Source organism: Amblyomma maculatum, chromosome 6 (assembly GCF_055883805.1).
Source record: "Amblyomma maculatum isolate TAMU_Amacu chromosome 6, ASM5588380v1, whole genome shotgun sequence".
NCBI lineage: Eukaryota > Metazoa > Arthropoda > Arachnida > Ixodida > Ixodidae > Amblyomma > Amblyomma maculatum.
The window spans coordinates 132,682,714-132,700,514 of record NC_139349.1 but is presented as its reverse complement, the minus strand read 5'-3'; the positions used below and the strand labels follow the sequence as shown (position 1 = coordinate 132,700,514).

The 17,801-nt window shown below is 44.3% G+C and overlaps 1 protein-coding gene across 3 annotated transcripts in view; it reads left to right on the top strand.

Moving 5' to 3' along the window:
• Positions 1-14,791, top strand: part of LOC146186782 (disintegrin and metalloproteinase domain-containing protein 10-like) — a 208,318-nt gene extending 193,527 nt beyond the window's left edge. For all 3 annotated transcript variants that reach the window (XM_084605735.1, XM_084605733.1, XM_084605734.1), the window contains exons 14-15: positions 11,465-11,599; positions 13,726-14,791. In XM_084605735.1, coding sequence (XP_084461861.1) covers positions 11,465-11,599; positions 13,726-14,049 — 459 coding nt within the window. In that variant the 3' untranslated portion in view covers positions 14,050-14,791. The remainder of the gene's footprint in view (positions 1-11,464; positions 11,600-13,725) is intronic.
• The last annotated feature ends 3,010 nt before the right edge of the window (positions 14,792-17,801 follow it).

The window sequence follows — 17,801 nt, the reverse complement described above, 5'->3', positions numbered from 1 at the left end:
GCATGCAGGTGGTGTGAAGACGTCCTACAGGAGCGGCTAAAAAGTATTTGCTCTTCTCGCTAGGCTATATGTTATGGCGCGGCAATCGATTCAGCAAACTTCATTGCAGGTTCCCTATGGCGCCATTATATATCGGTGCCGGAGCCGCTTCCAAGCTGTTTCTTTAGCTTTCACCATCACTCCTTCCTTCTGAATGAAAAATTTTGGTTTCGTATATAGGGCTTAAGTCTGAAAGCGACTCAGGCTATGACAGACGCCGTAATGAAGTGCTCCGGAATTTCAACTACATGGGGTTCTTTATTGTGCACTGATATCGCACAGTGCCCGAGTGCCTTGCGTTTTTAGTGGAAAAGAAGATAAACCTAGAATGAAAAGATCTCGGTCTGCACTGACAACGCGATTCACTGGTTTTTTATACACCTCTTTCAATTTAGGATTGTGATGGGCAGAATTTTGGGCAAGTTGGTTGACATTAATTTCATGGCTGAAAAAACTGCGAACTCGGAACAAGGACGGAGAGAGGACGACAAGGACAGCGCCTTTCCTTGTCGTCCTTTCTATGTCCTTGTTTCAAGTTCGCGCCTTTTTCAGCCATGAATGATTGCGAACTTTCTTCGGGCAACGATTTTATTTTCCAATCTTTAGTATTTTTCTACATCCACTTACCAAATGGAGACACCTCTGACGGTCGTATCTCCCGACGTTCATCTGTGTTTTTCACTCTGCGGATAATTCCACGTCCTTGTTTTGTGAAAGCAAAATGAAAATTTGCGATTAAAGTTTTTTCACCAGCCGGTACAACGCTGCTGGCTGTCAGGCGCGTAGTACGGCAGGGCTTCGGATGAATTTCGAGCACATGAAATTCCTTTCCGTGCACCGAAATCACGCTACACGCGTCGTTTTGAGCTACGCTCCCCGCTTAAATGCCGCCGTAGATTGAGGCTAGGGTCGAGCTTGCGCACTTGTAATAAGTAGCGGTTCTATTATCTTTATGCTGAAGTTTGCTAACGAAAACAAAATCATATTAGAAAATTTTAACTTTTTTTTTTTTTGGGGGGGGGGAGTATTTCCAGTCGTAATTTATTCATATGTTGCTTGACTGCGCAATAACAACCGATGTATTCGACGAGCATCCCTCGATAGGCTTCTAGATATTTTGCTATTAATTTTCAAAAATTCAACGCATGGTTTTCGAAGGCAATTTGACTTACTTTTATGAGCTCAAGACAACCTTCAGAAGCAAAATATTTGAATCGTCGGAAGCTTACAATATCAAACGGTTGCTCCACAGTTGTTTAAGAGCGCACACCGTTAGCATGGCCAATAAATGAAAACACGCTATGTTTCCACTTAGCGGCCATGGCATTTGTGTTCTACGGCAGTGTTACTGTGAGTGCAGGGCACACTTAAGAAGCGAGCATTTTTATGTCGATCGTGAAGGCGCAAATGAAGACAAGCATTAAAGGCAAGCATATACTCTCGGGCACTTGCTTCCAAATTACTTTATCTCACGCAAGAAGCAGAATTTTATAGTCAGCTGACTTCAAGACCATAAAATTCTGCTCCTTTCATGAAATAAAGTTAGCGCTCGTGCGGCTGTCGCTTGGTTTAGTCCTTGTCTTTCTTTGCGCTTTCACAATCAACAGGGAAAACCGACTCGCTTAAACTCTACTATTATTGAGCAAACAGTTGCTGCTCATCGTAAGCTTAGACCATGAATATCAATATATTCACAAAACGTTTTTACACTATTCGGCAATTGCATCATGATTATTTTTCAAAAGGCAGCCTTTGGCTTTCTATGACTGCTTTTGCAACTCGCTGTGAGCTCAGCAAAAACTTTAAACGAACATTTTTGCGACGCACTAAAAGCTTAGACTGTTTCCATCGACTTGTGCGTAACAGTATCTTACAATATCCGAGCGTAGCATATATGCTATGCAGACGCCCTCGTACGGCGGGGTCAAAGTGCCGCCTAATATCTCGCCGTTCCTGTTAACTAGGCCGGCATACATCAATGTCCTTCTCACAAGCATCTCCTTGGCTGATGGTAGTGCTAGGCATGCAGTCTTAAGTGTCTGTGCCATATTTGCTTTATTGAGCTGAAATTTATTAATGAGCTCGATGGGATAACAGAATAACGAACGAACTTTGACGACCCTACATTAGGCAACAACTTGTTCCCAGAGCAAAATTATCCTAGAGATGCTTGATGCATTGCATGATGATATCGGCGACATTATGTCGTTTCAAAACTAGTTTTTCACAATAACGCAACGCCGTCAGTATTTCGCACATGAGCCCTTTTTTCTTGTCGACCGCCACTTGTCAGCTCCGTGGCAGTGGAGTTGATGAAGCTGTCAATGAATATTTGTCCTTATTCTTCCCCACTCTTACAACATCTGGTCCAAATTCTATACTCGATGCTGATGGCCTTTCTGTCACTCGGAAGGCGTCTGTGCAAAAACATAGTGCGTGTTTAAGCATGGCCTAAACCAAGTTATACACGTGAAAGCTCTGTTTAGCAAAGTTTCACATGGTATAGCAAGACTGTACACAGTTTGACAGTGTCGCATGCCCACTTTACTGAACGACTGCTATAATTCAAATTTATACATTCCCGTAACGTCAGATAAGCTCCTCAAGCAGTTATTCAGTCAATTTTGAGAGACGTTTTTGTAGCTAGTAATCTTAATTTTTATAAATATTGCAGTATGGCTGGCTTGCTTGCTTGCTTGTTTGACAATACATGGTTTGTATTATAGCCCATTGTATTAAAATGCGGCTCCTGCCTGTATGTTTTTCCATGGTAGTAGCCATTCTCTTAGCCCTGTATTCAATTCATTCATTTATCTGTTGATGTCTTTAAATGTGTATGATGTTATTGGTTGTTATAGTACAGTACTTGTATTAATGAGCATGTGTCTGTCAGTTGCCTTTTGATAACTATCAGTAGTGTATCTTAACGTTTAGCTTTTGTAATGTACAATAACAATGTCTGATGTATTGTTGTTTAGTTTGTAGCAGTTTCAATCTCAGTAGTGTTTTAATGTACGCTTCAGTTATCCGCTGCCAGAAAACGGGGTAAGAACCGTCGTCAAGCTTCTCGTGAAGCAGCGTCATGTTCCTATTCTTGCATTTATTTTTGTACAGGAAGAAATGATAAATAAATTTATTTGAATTGGGGGCATGGTCAAGCTTCGCCACAAGAGCTAGACACTACATTTTCATTCCGAATTTTTATATATTTTTATATATCCAGCTATCCACACCAGCTATCTACAGCTATATAGAGCTGTCCACACCTGGCGTTCATTTGCCTATATCATTTTAAAACCGTACTGTTTTCACAGGTGTGCAGATGTTGAGGTGCGGTAAAGTTGTTTAGCCAACATGACACCTGACCTTTGACAGTTCATGGGCTGGTTTAGATCTTGATACAAGGGAGCAATATCTTGGTGAATATGGATAACAGAGTCGAGATGTTCTCGGTTTCCTAAATTTATGTGTTCTTTAACTTACTTTGCCAATCTGTCTTGCCTCGATGTAAATCAAAAGAACTAAAAAAAAAGTTCCTGTGAATCAATATCCCATCAAAAGTTGCAGATCTGGTGACTGACTTACTCTGAAAATATTGAAAGATGGTGTTTCGTCGTAAAGTTGTGCTGCGTGCATTTGCTTTTTAAGTAGTCCTGAGAAGTTTGAGCTTAAACTGAGCATTAAAAAGACAAAGATCATGGCGTCTTGCCCTATCAAGTTCTGGAGCATCAATGGACAAGAAGTAGAAGCTGTGACAGATTTTCTCTTCTTGGGCTCCAAGATTACCTCGGAAGGAGACTGCAGCCATGAAATTAGGAGACGCCTGCTTCTGGGAAAGAGAGCAATGGTTAGCCTTGACCGCCTAGTAAACAGCAGAGACATTAGTCTGCCAACCAAGATCCGTATAACTCGTGCTATGGTCTTTCCAGTTGTGATGTATGGATGCGAGAGTTGGACTGTGAAAAAGGCTGACCGCCGAAGAATTGACGCGTTTGAATTGCGGTGCTGGCGAAGACTCTTGAGAGTTCCTTGAACTGCCAGAAGATCAAATCAGTCGATATTGTCGACCATAAACCCTGACTGCTCATTGGAGGGTCAAATTCTAAAGTTAAAGCTCAGCTACTTTGGTCATCTGATGAGAAGAGAGGAGTCGCTGGAGAAAGATTTGGTGTTGGGAAAGGTTGAGGGTCGCCGGAGAAGGGGTAGCCAGCGTACGCGATGGTTCGATGGCATCCTCGAGGCACTGCAGATGAAGTTATGTGATGTTAGGAAGATAGTGAGAGACCGGAAAGCATGGTCCATAGAGACATGGTCCATAGGGTCACAAAGAGTCGGACACGACTGAACTGAACTGAACTGATAACTCCAGGACTACTCCAGCACATTCTTATAAAAATTTACTTTGGAGCATCTTCCCGCAGATTAGTCCTTGAAAGTTAGAGATAATTAATAACTATTTAGAGAAGACAAAAATGAACGCAATGGGCAGAGGGCATGTCCGAAAAAAAAATGAAAAAGAAACCAAAACAACATATCAAAGCCCCGAGCAAGATGACGAAAAGGGCACTACTACACTAGATATGTTCAGAAAGGGCGAATTGGTAGTTTATTGTCATGTTAATTCGAATATGTAAGAAATGAAAATATCATACCTTTTTGTTCAATTCTGTAGGTGAAAAGCAAGGATAAGAAATCTTTTTCTACTTTACGGAGGCTCGATATGTTCACTATTTGGAATGTTGTTGAAGAACGTTCATTACTTGGATCTGCAGCACATGATCAGGAATTTGATTTATTAATCGCAAACTTGTGGATTGAATGACTGGCCTTAGATGCAACGTCTGGCTCGACATGCCGCACGAATATGCTCGTGTGCAGATATTTTGATGCGCCTCTAAGGACATTAAAGGTGTCGAAAAACAAGTTTTGTCAGCAACCTTGAAGTAAGGCCAGTTTACACCAGAATGGATATTTAGAAGTAGATGGACAACACTGCTTTTCATGCATTGCCTTGAAGCTTGCATATTGTCTCTCCGACATTCTAGAGAATGGATTTGCTTTGTGTTTGAATCATCCTGCAGGCTTAAGTCTTTTATTTTTCCACGTCAATGCCTGCGTTACCCGTTTATAAGCAGCTAAAGGGCACCTCTTAGATGACCGACACGAATATTAAAGCTCAGTGCGGGAAATGTTGAAAACGTCAGCTGAACATTTTTCGTCAATACATGAAAACTTACACCTAACTTCCAGCTGTTTATAAAGATAGCAGAGGCACATATTCCACGTTCATGACAATGTCGTGAACGCTGAATCTACTCTAGCGTTTCAAACGGCAAAAGCGCCAAATATTTAACATCAAAGGGTCAATCATGGTTTTAAGACCGAATATATGTGGAGTATTAGCCACCATTTCGTATTTTATATTTAGACCAGTTCACGACACTTGGAGATACTGGTTTGACTGGGCCATTAAGGGGGGCAGTGGTCAACTCTAGGCTGTGCTACGAAAGTATCCCATGAAGCACCCCACTAGGGCAGCGTCTTTCATCCCTTTGTAAAATAGTGTATATGTAGGGTTATTCGTTTTCCGGTTTTATATTTTTTCAAATTCGGGGGGTAAAAATCAGGCGTCATTTTTCGGCTTGATAATAGGGGAGAAATCGGGTTTTTCGTGGGAAAATTCCGCAATTCGGGTTTTATCGGGTTAAATTTGCAAACTAATAATTTATTCGATTTGCTCTAACCTATGGGTAACAATTAGGGCTAGATTTTGGGCTGATTTCAAGAAAATATTGCAAAATTTGGCGTTTCTTTGGTAATTAATTATTACTCGCAGTGAGAGGCAACGGTCAGTTTTGAGAAAAGAAACATTTTATTCACGAGGGCTGGTCATCGACGTTCTACACGTCCTTATTAACATACATAATCATCTGCATGCGCAAGATCTCGGTTTCCATACGAGACCTGTCTGGTCTCTGCAGGTACCTTAGCTGAGAAAACGTTCGCTCAACGTCACAGCTGCCATTAGCTAGGCACAACAATGATAACGCTGCATATGCTAGCCTTGGGTAACGCACAGTTGCGTCGTTCCAAAAGTCCATCACTTCAACACCTTCATTCGTGGGGCTTGCTTCCAGCAAGTACTGGTTGAACTCCTCGCGAAGCGAGCCTACAGCGTCCATCACGGAATTAAAGAGCGGTCGGTAGTCATCAAACGACCGACTCAGCAGCCGCTTCTGGAACGGATCGAGTACGGCTCCCAGTTTCCACAATGTCAACTGGTTTTCTTCTTTGTCTGAGACGTTCCGTTTCAAAGTGCAGTCCCGTGGAGATTTTGGCGCAAAACTCTTCACAACAAGTTTTTACTAATATGGCACTGCTCTTAGGCAACATAGACAAAACACCTTTCGCCCGATCACTTTTACCGATCGTCGTGGAAAGCTCGTTGACAGTCTGCCGTAGCTTGACGTTTACGAGGTGATCGAAGCTTGGCATGAGGAGTTCTCCGCTTTCAAGCATTTCCTGGACATCTAAAAGAGGCTCGAGTGCATCTCTCATTAAGACTGCCTTTGCATAAAGAACCTCTTTTTCAGAAAGTATCGATCGAATAGCTTCCGCTTTGGTGCTATCATGCGAGCATTCAACAAGTTCTGTTAATGAGCTCCACATTTCTATGACGACAAGCGCTTTGTAGAAGCTTTGCCATCTGTTCGGAACTACAGAAGGAGGCTTCTTTGCATCAGCGCCAAACAGACTATTAGAGGCACATATTTCGATGTACTTTTGGTGCAGCTTGTTAGCGTGCTTAAATAATGCTCCAAACTTGATCACTGCGGATCGAACATCAGACACGCAAGGTGACGAAATCGCATGGTCAACGCTCACATGGATCAAATGGGCTAAGTCCTTTACATGCAAGATGTGGATCGCTTCAGCTTCGCAGATCTCACGTACCATTTTTCGCATGTACTCCGCGGAATCTGTGGCTACGGCTACAACATCCTTCCACGTCTTGCCCACAGTAAGGAGAGCCTTGCCGACTACCCGGGCCACTGTGTAGTTGTTCGAAGCATTAACTCTGTCGACGTCGACTAAAAAAACCTGCTTCTTTTTTGCTTTTTGACTATATTAGCACATCAGAGTGTTAATGGTAGGCACTCCGGTTATGTCAGGGGATTCGTCGACGATAACACTCACTTTAACGGCTTGCATATCATCACGGATTTTCGCCATGTCCTTGTCAAAAGCTTCTTTCAGGTATTTAATCCGAAGTCGCTGTCCAGTCGGCATAGTTTTAGCGGCCTTGAAGTATTTGCGTACGAAATCCCCCAGAGGTCCGTCCGCCTGATGCATGCTGATTGCACTGTACGCCAGGGCACGAACGAAGTCGTGAATCACGCCATCCGCTTCATTTTCTTTCGCACGCTGCCTACAGGAAACATCGAAGAGCGTTGGCTGAGATGTTTTCACCTTTTCAGCTTCTTGGACCGCCATCTTCAACTTCTTATGACGCGATGACGCGAGATGCTCGCGAATTCGGTCGTAGGGCTTCTTCGCTGGATCGGTGACCATCTCGGTGTTGCAATACTTGCACACCAGCGCGCGGCTGCCTTCAGAGTGTTTTGTTGTAGTCCGCAAATCCTCGTGTTCTTTGCACCAATCATCCAATGTCTTTCGTTTTCTTCCCATCTTGAACGCTAGTCAGCAGTGCTGCGAGTGCACGATGTGTAAATATCGACGCTGCGCGTGCCCAAGCTACCGGCGCTGTGTGCTGGACTCCGACGTTAGATGGCGCCACAGGGCCTGCAATCAACGATTGTCTGTCTGTCGGCCGCTTTGGCCGCTTCTCGGTTGCGCACCAACTGGAGACACAGCGCTTCTCGGTTGCGCACCAACTGGAGGCACAGCAATTCCGTGGGCACAGTTGTTTCAGAAATTGGGAAAAGTCGGGTTTTACCCGATATTTTAGGAACACGCTCGGGGTGCAAAAATCAAACGGACAACCCTATGTATATGCCATGCTTGGTCACTATTGCTGCGGGGGTTTCCAGCAAAACTATATCACTTAGCAATCTTTCTTTTCTTTTTTTTTGCTTTAATTAGGACGGATATATTCTTCGTGTACTAATTATTTGTTAACAGTAACCTGCTTACTTTTCGTTTCACCAGCTGGGAGAGCTCACATCTTTTACTTGAACAACAAATATCTTTCACTGATAAGTGGGAGGCTGCGCGGTCCTGCTCGGCGCCAGATGACCTGTTAGAACTGGCCAAAAGAGCGCGAAAGACGGCAGAGTCTATTGGTGACCTGGAATGAGGGCCCACCCACGCACGAATTCCTTTTACGGCGATGTTTTTCACTCGCTAATTGTTACGACATTTATTGTCACCATGCTTCCGATTATTAATTATAATAACGCATCGACTTTACTGGCTAAGAAGCATGGAGTGGTGTAGTTGGAATTGTGATCATTACAATTCAACTGCCCTTTAAAGTTCATCCAAAAGATATATAAATGGAATTCCAGTTCAGAACGTATCTGTTTGAATAAAATGTCTCTCTGTTCTGAACTGAAGTATGTCAAGAGCGCTGCCAGGTTCGTCTCGAATTGAGAATGTTATCTGTATTCGGGGCATGACCAACATAATCCATTTCCGATGCCAAACCGCCCAGCTGCCAGTCTACATGTCCGATTTTCCCTTCGTCTTATTTCCTTTGACGCGTAACCTGAGCACATGAATACACATGAGCACATGAATGAATTTCAACCATTTGGGGTTCTTTAACGTGCACTGACATCGCGCATCACACGGGCGCCTTGCTTTTCACCTCCATCAAAAAGCAGGCTGCCGCAGCAGGGATTCGATCCTGCATATTTGGGTGCAGCAGTCAAGCGCTCTAACAACGGCGCCACCGCGGCGAGGAAAGCCCTAAGAAGCTCACGTCCTCACCGTACGCTGTAAAGGAACTAAAGATGCCAAGAACTTATGTTATAGAATTGAGTTTCACATGACTTCAGTTTCCCATTTTCTCTCTTGATGTGGTCATATTTTCTTTCACGCATAAGCAGGCTTATGAAAAGGTAGCGTTCGTATGTTCATTTACCGTGTAGTCTATAAGCTACAACGTTACCTATACTTTTGTGTTTACGATTTCGATGCTTTATTCATACTCCACATTTCGGATAACGAAGTGATCCAGCAGCCTCTGCTGCAAGCTCAATGACGTCTTCCTGGCAAGGCCCTTTGGCGCTATGGTGAACCAGGTGCAGGGCATATGAGCTCTTAACCTGTCGTCTTGATTAAAATATTTGACTCTTTTTTCCAAAACGTTGTTCTCAACCTAAACAAACAATTATTACGGAAGCAACACTCACAGAAACAAAACTTTACATGTCCTTTAGTTTTAGATTGCAACATAAGAACGACAGAAACATATTTCAAGAGAATTAACCAACCAAAGTGGTTGGCTTAAAAATTTAGAATATTGCTTTGCGCGATGATTATAGAGAGGACATAATGCTGCCTGCTTAACGGAAGAGGGTTGTTTAATAATGAACTCCCGTGACTAACGTCTGTTTTTCTTTTGTTTTTGCAGAATGCTGAAAGGCGTAGGTAAAATGAGAGGCATCTATAGTTTATATGCCAATTTTCAAATAAGAATGAACAATGATCTCCACTTCGCTGGCGCTGAAGTGGAGCGAAGTGTGATAATGGACTCAGCGCAATATAGAGCAGTCATCAAATTCATCTACTTGAAAGGCCGCACTCCAAGACGGTTTCTATGATGTTTATGGGGAGGACTCCCGGTCATAGAATGCAGTGAAGATTGTCATCGTCAGTTCCAGTTTGGTCGGACGTCTATGAAAATTACTCCAATTTTGGACGACCCCCTTCCGCCATCGATGAACACACCATACAGCGTGTCGAAGCTGACATTCTGGAAAACCGCCACATAACCATAATAGACCTAGCCTGACATGTCAATATTATTGTCGGGTCTATGGGAACATACCTTCAAGACCATCTTTCTGTGCATTAGGTATCAGCTCGCTTTGTTTCCCGGTTGCTCACACTTTTCCAGAAGCAGGAAAGGGTTGACTGTTCCCAGGGTCTTTTGGCGATGTGTCATGAAAACCAGGATGGTTTTTTCAACAGTATGATTGCGCAGGATTAACTCTGAGTTCATCATTACAATACGGAGGCTAATCTACAATGGATGCAATGGAAGCATCCAGAGTCACCGCTTCCAAAGAAGGCACTTGCGCTACCATCCGCCGGCAAAGTCGTTCTCACAGTTTTCTGGCACCAGCACAGAGTAGTCATGTTGGATTTCCTAGCAAAGGCAACCAGAATTATTGGAACATACTACTCTTCACTTCTGGAAGTTGCGAATGTCCATCAAAAACCAGAGGTGTGGCATGCTCACCAAACATTTTCGCCTTCTGCGATACATTGCCGCAGTTCACAACTCACATGTTGCACAGATGGAAGCATGCTGCTGCGGATTGTAGCTTTTACCTCATCGCTCTTATTCACTTGATTTCGCACAATAGAACTTCATCCTTCTTTCAGCGGTCAAATGTTCTTGAAGGGAAAACATTTTTTATATAAGACAGATTTCAGAAGTGAGAACGTTGCTTTTGGGCTTACTTGTTGATTTCTGCAAAGCAGGTATTCACAGTTGCATAAATTCGGTGGAGAGGTCTGTCCCGCTGTGTGGAGCCTATGTAAAGAAAGACTAACAAACCTGCAAAGTGTTGTTGCTCTCAGTTCAAAAGCAATGGCTCAGTGGAAACCTTTATTGAACGACCCTCGAAAGCTTTTCTCCTCTGATTGCAAAAAAGAGAAATGTAAAAAAATATGATTGGCTTTACACACACACACACACACACACACACACACACACACACACACACACACACACACACACACACACACACACACACACACACACACACACACACACACACACACACACACACACACACACACACGCACACGCACACACACACACACACACACACACACACACACACACACACACACACACACACACACACACACACACACACACACACACACACACACACACACGCATGCACGCACACGCACACGCACACACATGAGCGCACGCAAAGAAAGGAAATCTCGCGCAGTTTGGAAAGATAAATGTCGACGACTACCTCATTGAACCACTTCGTTGGCTCACGCTTCTGGAACCGGTGCGTCTGTCAAGCTGCTTTACTTGACGAATTTTTATTCATTCTTTCATAACGCCATATCGATGGCTTTTTTTCTAGCATTTTGGCTTTTTAGGGCAGCAGTTCCTCAATTCGCCATTAAGCTGGGCAATTCGATTTACGTCACCTCAACAGATGGTTGCGTTTTCGCGTCTCACGTGTCCATTTGTTCCCTATTTCAGGTGGACCCATCTGGGCCCCTTGCCACCCTGCGCAAGCTTCTGTTGTCCACGGAAAGCATGGTCTCTCTCAGGCGCTGGATCTCCGACAACTGGTGGGGAGTCCTCCTTTTGGGACTCTCCGTCTCCGTCTTTCTGGTGAGTGCCGCTCTCGCAACAAACTCGGTGCCCCTGCGAGAGCTGTTTAGGAAAAAAAATCACCATCATGAACATGAACTTGGCAGAACAGCCAGCTCTGCTAAAGCGAGCACTTTATATGTAACTGCACGTTTGAAAGCCATGTTATTCAACATCCAGGCCATCTCAAGGATTGACCTTTTTTCGTCTCACCAACCACTGCTGATATAGTATTAGTTGAAATAGCATTAAATAATAAAATGAAATAGCAAAAAAATAAATTTTCTTCATGAACCTATTGGTGCAGTCAGAAAATTAGTTTCTGATCCCGAACTATTTTGGGGAAAATTGATAGCTTGAATGTAAAATGCAATTGCAGCGAATACCAGTCTTTATATGTTCTTTTGTCTCGAAGTGAGAGAAGAGTATTTGCCTAATTTGCTCAGTAATGCGTTTTTATGGAACTTTAAGAATGAGCCGAATTTTGATGCTTGATAACACTAAGTTGAACAGATTACAGCTTAATAAGGCCTGATAAATGGCATTCTCGGTATGGCCTTATGGATGGCAATCTATAGATATATGAAAGTATTTCTTTCAGGACTGTATCAAGTGCTGACCCATGCGCCATATTTCGTTACCACGCCTTATATCAGGATGTGTCAACACTGGATGCACCTTTTGTTACATTCGAAAAAGAAAAATTGGCTCACCTATGTTCGCGCCAAAAAGAAATCTAGGCTGCTTTAAGTTCGCGATACGTCTTTCTTTAGGCGCAGAGCAATTTGGTTCTGAAAGAAGAAACACAATAAGCAAAATCATGCATAGCACGAATCATTCAAGAGAGCGATCATTCCCTTTAATACATGGTTTTTCTTGAGAGCTACAAGTATTAACACCAGTCGCTTACCTGTATAGCTTTAGAGCAAAGGATATGGAGACAGGCAACTTTGAGCCATTTCTTTTATATCATAAATAATTTTAAACACGTTTTCCATAGTACATTGATTGTGACCACGTAAATATGGCAGCCTCTTTTTCTTTTGGCCTGCTCATATCATCCCATAATTCACGATGCTAGCATTTTTTTGTGCTTCATGATTATGTATATATTTTTTTTCAGCTACCATATCTGATGTGTATTTTCTCACTTGATTTTTGGTTGGAGTGGACAAATACAAGCTAGTGGGCAGTGACGGTAATACCAAGAATCATTCCTGTTTCCTTTTTACTTTTGGGCGAATGAGTTTACGTTTTAGTAGAGTGAACAGAAATTTAAAATGTGCGAAAACCCTAATGAGCATATTTGCTAAGCGAATTGTGACGCCGGCACAGCTATCTTCCGGACAGTTCTGGGGTGGGTCAGGAAACAAAAGAGTATGTGACGAGAAATGGGGAGGGCAGTTGTCCTGTTGTCACGAGAGTGTGCACAAAAGGTACTAGTTGGAATTGGTAAAGCTGTATTAAAACATTCCCTGCACCAGTTTAGGCTTTTCAAACAAAGCACCATGGTGACAAAGTTGCGCGTAGGTGTCTTCTCATAGTGTAGACGTCTCCAGCCAGAAAATAAGTCTAAATACAGTAATTTTAAATGAAGAAATTTGTTTTAGAGTTCGCAGGATTGTAACTGTTGGTTCACAAATTAACATATGGGCATGAGGTTGGTTGGGATCTAGCTTTTATGTTTCTTGAGTCATTGCGAGAAGAGAGTCATTGGGTCTTGCGAGAAGACGCACGACTGGCATGTCATATGGCGTATCTTGTGTAGTCTAATACTCTTACGTTATTAAGATGTGTAAATTCCCTGTATGTATTGAGCAATACAACGAGTGGAACGCAAACACGAGATCTAGAATACTACCACCACCAACAACAACGACAAATATGACAGGATATAAGCTGCTCGAGAGCAAATACAACCAAGGTTGATTAGTGCTTCTGAAGAACAGCTTTGCTTCCTTCGAGTTAACCTGCGCTATAGTATTGCGTCTTCTCCTGCTAGGACATTTGGGTTTTGTTTGTAGCGCTTCAGTTGTCTTATTCGCGTTTCGTCTGTACTACATGTGTGTTCGGCTGTACTATATGTATGTTCTGGTATACACAGTGCTGTCCTCGTATTCTGACTTCGCACGCAATCATTCTCGCAGTGCGTAGTGGTAAGGTTCTTCGGGCGCAAAACGGATCCGGTGAAGAGCATGCCTGGTGGTGACGGCACGGGCACCGCACCCGCCTGCCAGCCAGTGGTGCAGCCAGTGACCGCCGCCAGCGGAGCGGGTGCTCCGTTTCGAGCGGGGTCCAACAACCAGGCCGTGGCCAAGGCCGTGATCGCCTCCAACCCGGGCATCGTGTCGGCGGCACTGGGACACTCAGCTGCCGCGCCGGCCACCACGAGTAACTTTGTGAAGACAACGCTGTCGCTGCACCCTCCCGCCCGCTCTTACCTTAACCATGCCGGCAACGGCTGGGTCTGACCATCGAGCCGCCTCAGCGTAAGGGGCACCGTGACCAGCTACAGGCACCACCACCCCTGCTGCGACCCCGCATGCTACACCGTGTACGGACTGCCGCAGGCCACGCTCCGCAGGCCTGCGACGACCACGGTCACCGCCGCCGTGGTGCCTGCAGCAGCATACCCGACCGCGAACGCCGCGACAACCAGTGCCAGAGCCGCAGCTCCCGTGGTGCCTTTATTCCAGGAGCCCTACGCGTACGGGTCGGACGCTTACTGGTGAAGACGGTGTAGGCCGGGGGCCGGGTTCGCCACGCCTGGGATCACACTGGTCGTCTCCGCCGTGGAACCGCAGGGCGGATACGAAAATGTGGTGTGGCTGCAACAGCGGCGAAACATTGCAGCCATTTATCACTCACAGTAGCCAAAACGAAGCGAACGGTGCGCTGAAAACGTTGTTACTGGTAATAAGCGAACGTGATCAGTACAGCTTATACTCTCCGTGCGGCTACCGCCGCACAACTTTTAATGGTCTGACATTACGGTTCCGCGCTGCTGACAGCCAGTGTGAACTCGTCTTGATGGCAAAGATAGCAAACAATTGGCATCTTCCGCAGCAGCTGTTGAGGACGCGAAGGGCTCAGCACTGCCATACAGGGCGTTTCATGTCATTTTGTTGGCCTCGAATTTGGATCTTATGAGCTGGGGTAGAGAGGAGTATATTTCATTAGATCTGTCGGAGCCAAAGCCAGAACCTTACAAATATCAACAAGTTGTTAGCAACTTCAGCTCGACTTAGTGCTTTGTGAACCTGGTCGTCAGATTCCTCGTTCTAAGGAGCAGTTTTGCGCAAAAGGAGATCTTTTGGTCTGAAAACATGAAGAGTTAATTTTGCTCTTTCTTCTTTTACCGATTTTGGCCTAGAATTTTGATTCCCGGCTTAATCTTCTTAATTTTGATCATGGATCGCATTTTTGAGGAGCTGCACGGCTGCAGCAACTGCAGAAGGCAAGTGACCTAAATAATAAAGCGGCTCCACATGGGAAGTTTGACAACGAATACGTTTGATAGTAAGACAAATTTAGAGCATTCTTCATTTGGAAACGTAGCAGTGCTGTCTAGCTCTCTAGAGTTCCGAACTTTAAGAACAACCACTGCTGCTATTTACCACTAAAAAACAGTTTGGATGAAGGCAGGATCCAAGGGTTGTTAACATGCCCCTCTTATTAAGTGGGCCTCTGGTGCATTACACCACAACTTCATATTTCGTTTTGTTGTTGTTTTTTTTTTTTTACCATTATCACTGCTAGGGCAGTGCTTGAATGAAGCGCAGCGTAACAGGAGCTAGTACACAGATGGAAGACAGGAGCGTAATGTGGCTCCATACGTGCTTATTTTTTGTCATTCACATATATTGAAAAATAAGCAACTATAACAAAGGCACGGTGCACCGTCCAAAATCATTTGTTTCTTTTTCATTGTGTTTTAGTTGTATAAGCTCATGCACTCCTGCTTTTGAAGAAAATTGGATGACAAGGTTGAAACGCAATGCAGCTCTTTTGTCAGGATTTCATTACGTTTCGTTAAAGAACCCCAGGTGGTAGAAATTTATAGAGCCCCCCACTACGGTATCGCTCATAGCCTGAGTCACTTTGGGACGTTAAACCCCACAAACCAGAAACCAAACCAATTACGTTTGAAACATTTTCGGGGCTTTCGTTATGTACTGTCTGTTTTTTGAAACAGGGCACATGTGCTGCTAAGTGTTTTCGCGACGATGACCGGTGTAAGACGCACTGGTAGCCTCTATTTCCCCGACTGCCCCTTGACAGTTTCGTCTCAATTTGAAAGGGCCGCCAAAGTTGTCTGAGGTCGAAGCCATTTGTCTTATCGTCAAGCGAACGCCCCCGGCATGGTCATGGTGCTGCGAAGATGAAGCAAGGCGTTGCTTCCTATCTTGGCTGGATCGCATGTGATAGGCCGCTCGAACGATAGCATCCTCGTGATCAAGAGGAAGCCGCCCCTTGCGTTGAGGACGGCATTGGAAGACCCCCTCTCCGGGAGACGTGCAAGAAGATGGACGCTCAACATTGTGTACGCGAGTGAGTGGACTGATGTGAACATAATTATTTTCCCTTTTTCAAGGCCATCTGAACTTGGCGTGCCAGACTGTCACGTCTTACACTGTGCTGTTTTATTGAAAGCTTGAACTCGACAGGCACCCTGACAGTTTGTTTCGTTTTTAAACGCCGCTATTAAGCGGGCACATTGAAAAGCGTTCGTGGTCGGGATCGTCACAACCAGCTACTTCTGACAATGCGCCTAGTGGGGAAAAAGTGGGGCACCTCGTCACAATGGGTACGCGGGAGCAGTAGAGTTGCAATTTATTAGAATTACACAAAAAGGGCGATGTCTTGCTTAAGATAACCATGCAGTGGGTGGTTTTGGTGATATATTTGTTCATGACATGATCTACAAGGGCTAGAAAGCGATGGTAAATGGGAGAGCACGGATGTAGGCGTATCTGTCTATTTTGTGAGCATCTGCGGGCAAATGGGTTGTACAGCTGGAGAAGGCAGAAAGTCTGGTCAGCAGATGAGGTTTGGAAGTCTGCGGAGGCGCGATGGCCGCCGGTACCTTTGGGAAGTATGAACAAGAGATTAAAGGAAAGGCTGTTTTTTTACTGTAAACATAGCTGGGCTGATTACAGGAGCGTATTTATGGGTGAGTATTCGAAGGGGCGACTGGAGGGGCTAGGTAAAGGTGGAAGCGTTCTTATGTACCAATGCATTTATTTGTCTTCTTATTTTATAAAAATGGCTTTTTAAGCTCCTGCTTCTTAAAAAAAAAAAAAAATAAGTGTTTTAGGAGAGCTGGGCGGTCTCCGCCTCAGCCGACTTTCTATAATACCACGCTGGATGATCATGGCGATGAGTATTTCTTGTTGAGATTAAGAAATGTATGCGTCGTACACGTAGGAAAGACGCTGAGGACGGTCAGGAGCGTGAAAATGCAGCGAAAAATTTTGATTCAGTGCCCACGTGCTTTTTTTTTTTTTTTTTGCACAGATGCGCAGCGTCCTTTAATTTTTCTCCTAGAACTTGCATGGGTCACCACACGAGCGAGACAGAGAAAACATTATTTCGACGAGCCACGAGGAATCAAGGATTATCTTTGCCAGTGTCACTAAGGCTCCATGGTCTGTCAGCTCCTCAATGCCTCTAGTTTTCGCAAACTTCTGGGAATCGAAAACATCTGTTTTATTTTGCGCAGTCACTGGTAAAGGTGTTGTAAATGCCTAAGCGTAAGCTTGATTGGAATACAGAAGCTTAGGTTAGAGCGCCGAGCATTTTATCGCTCTTCATCAGAACCACAGATACTTAAGGTGATTGTTTACGTCGTTCGGGAGCAGCCCGTATAAAACTGCGTAGGTAACGTAAGCTAAGTGTTGAAGTGAGATCTGTATTTTTCACACGGTTGGTGGCGTCAGAACTTCGTCTTTATAAGGGTAGAGTGGTTATCGGACTTTGATTGTGGCAGACGTATACGGCTCTAACGACCTTGACCACGTGCGATTTCAAGTGCGCCCGCAAAGAAAGATATTACCGCTGTGCTCCTTTTGACGAGTCGCCGTTGGAGAACAAAAAAAAAAAAATGTTTGTGTGCGTGCTTTTTGAGAGAGTGGGTTGTGCTCTTGGCATCACCTCTTGTCAGTGAAAAAAAAAAAAAAAAAAAAGAGAAATGGTCCCGAAGTCACAAATGTACGCAGATAAT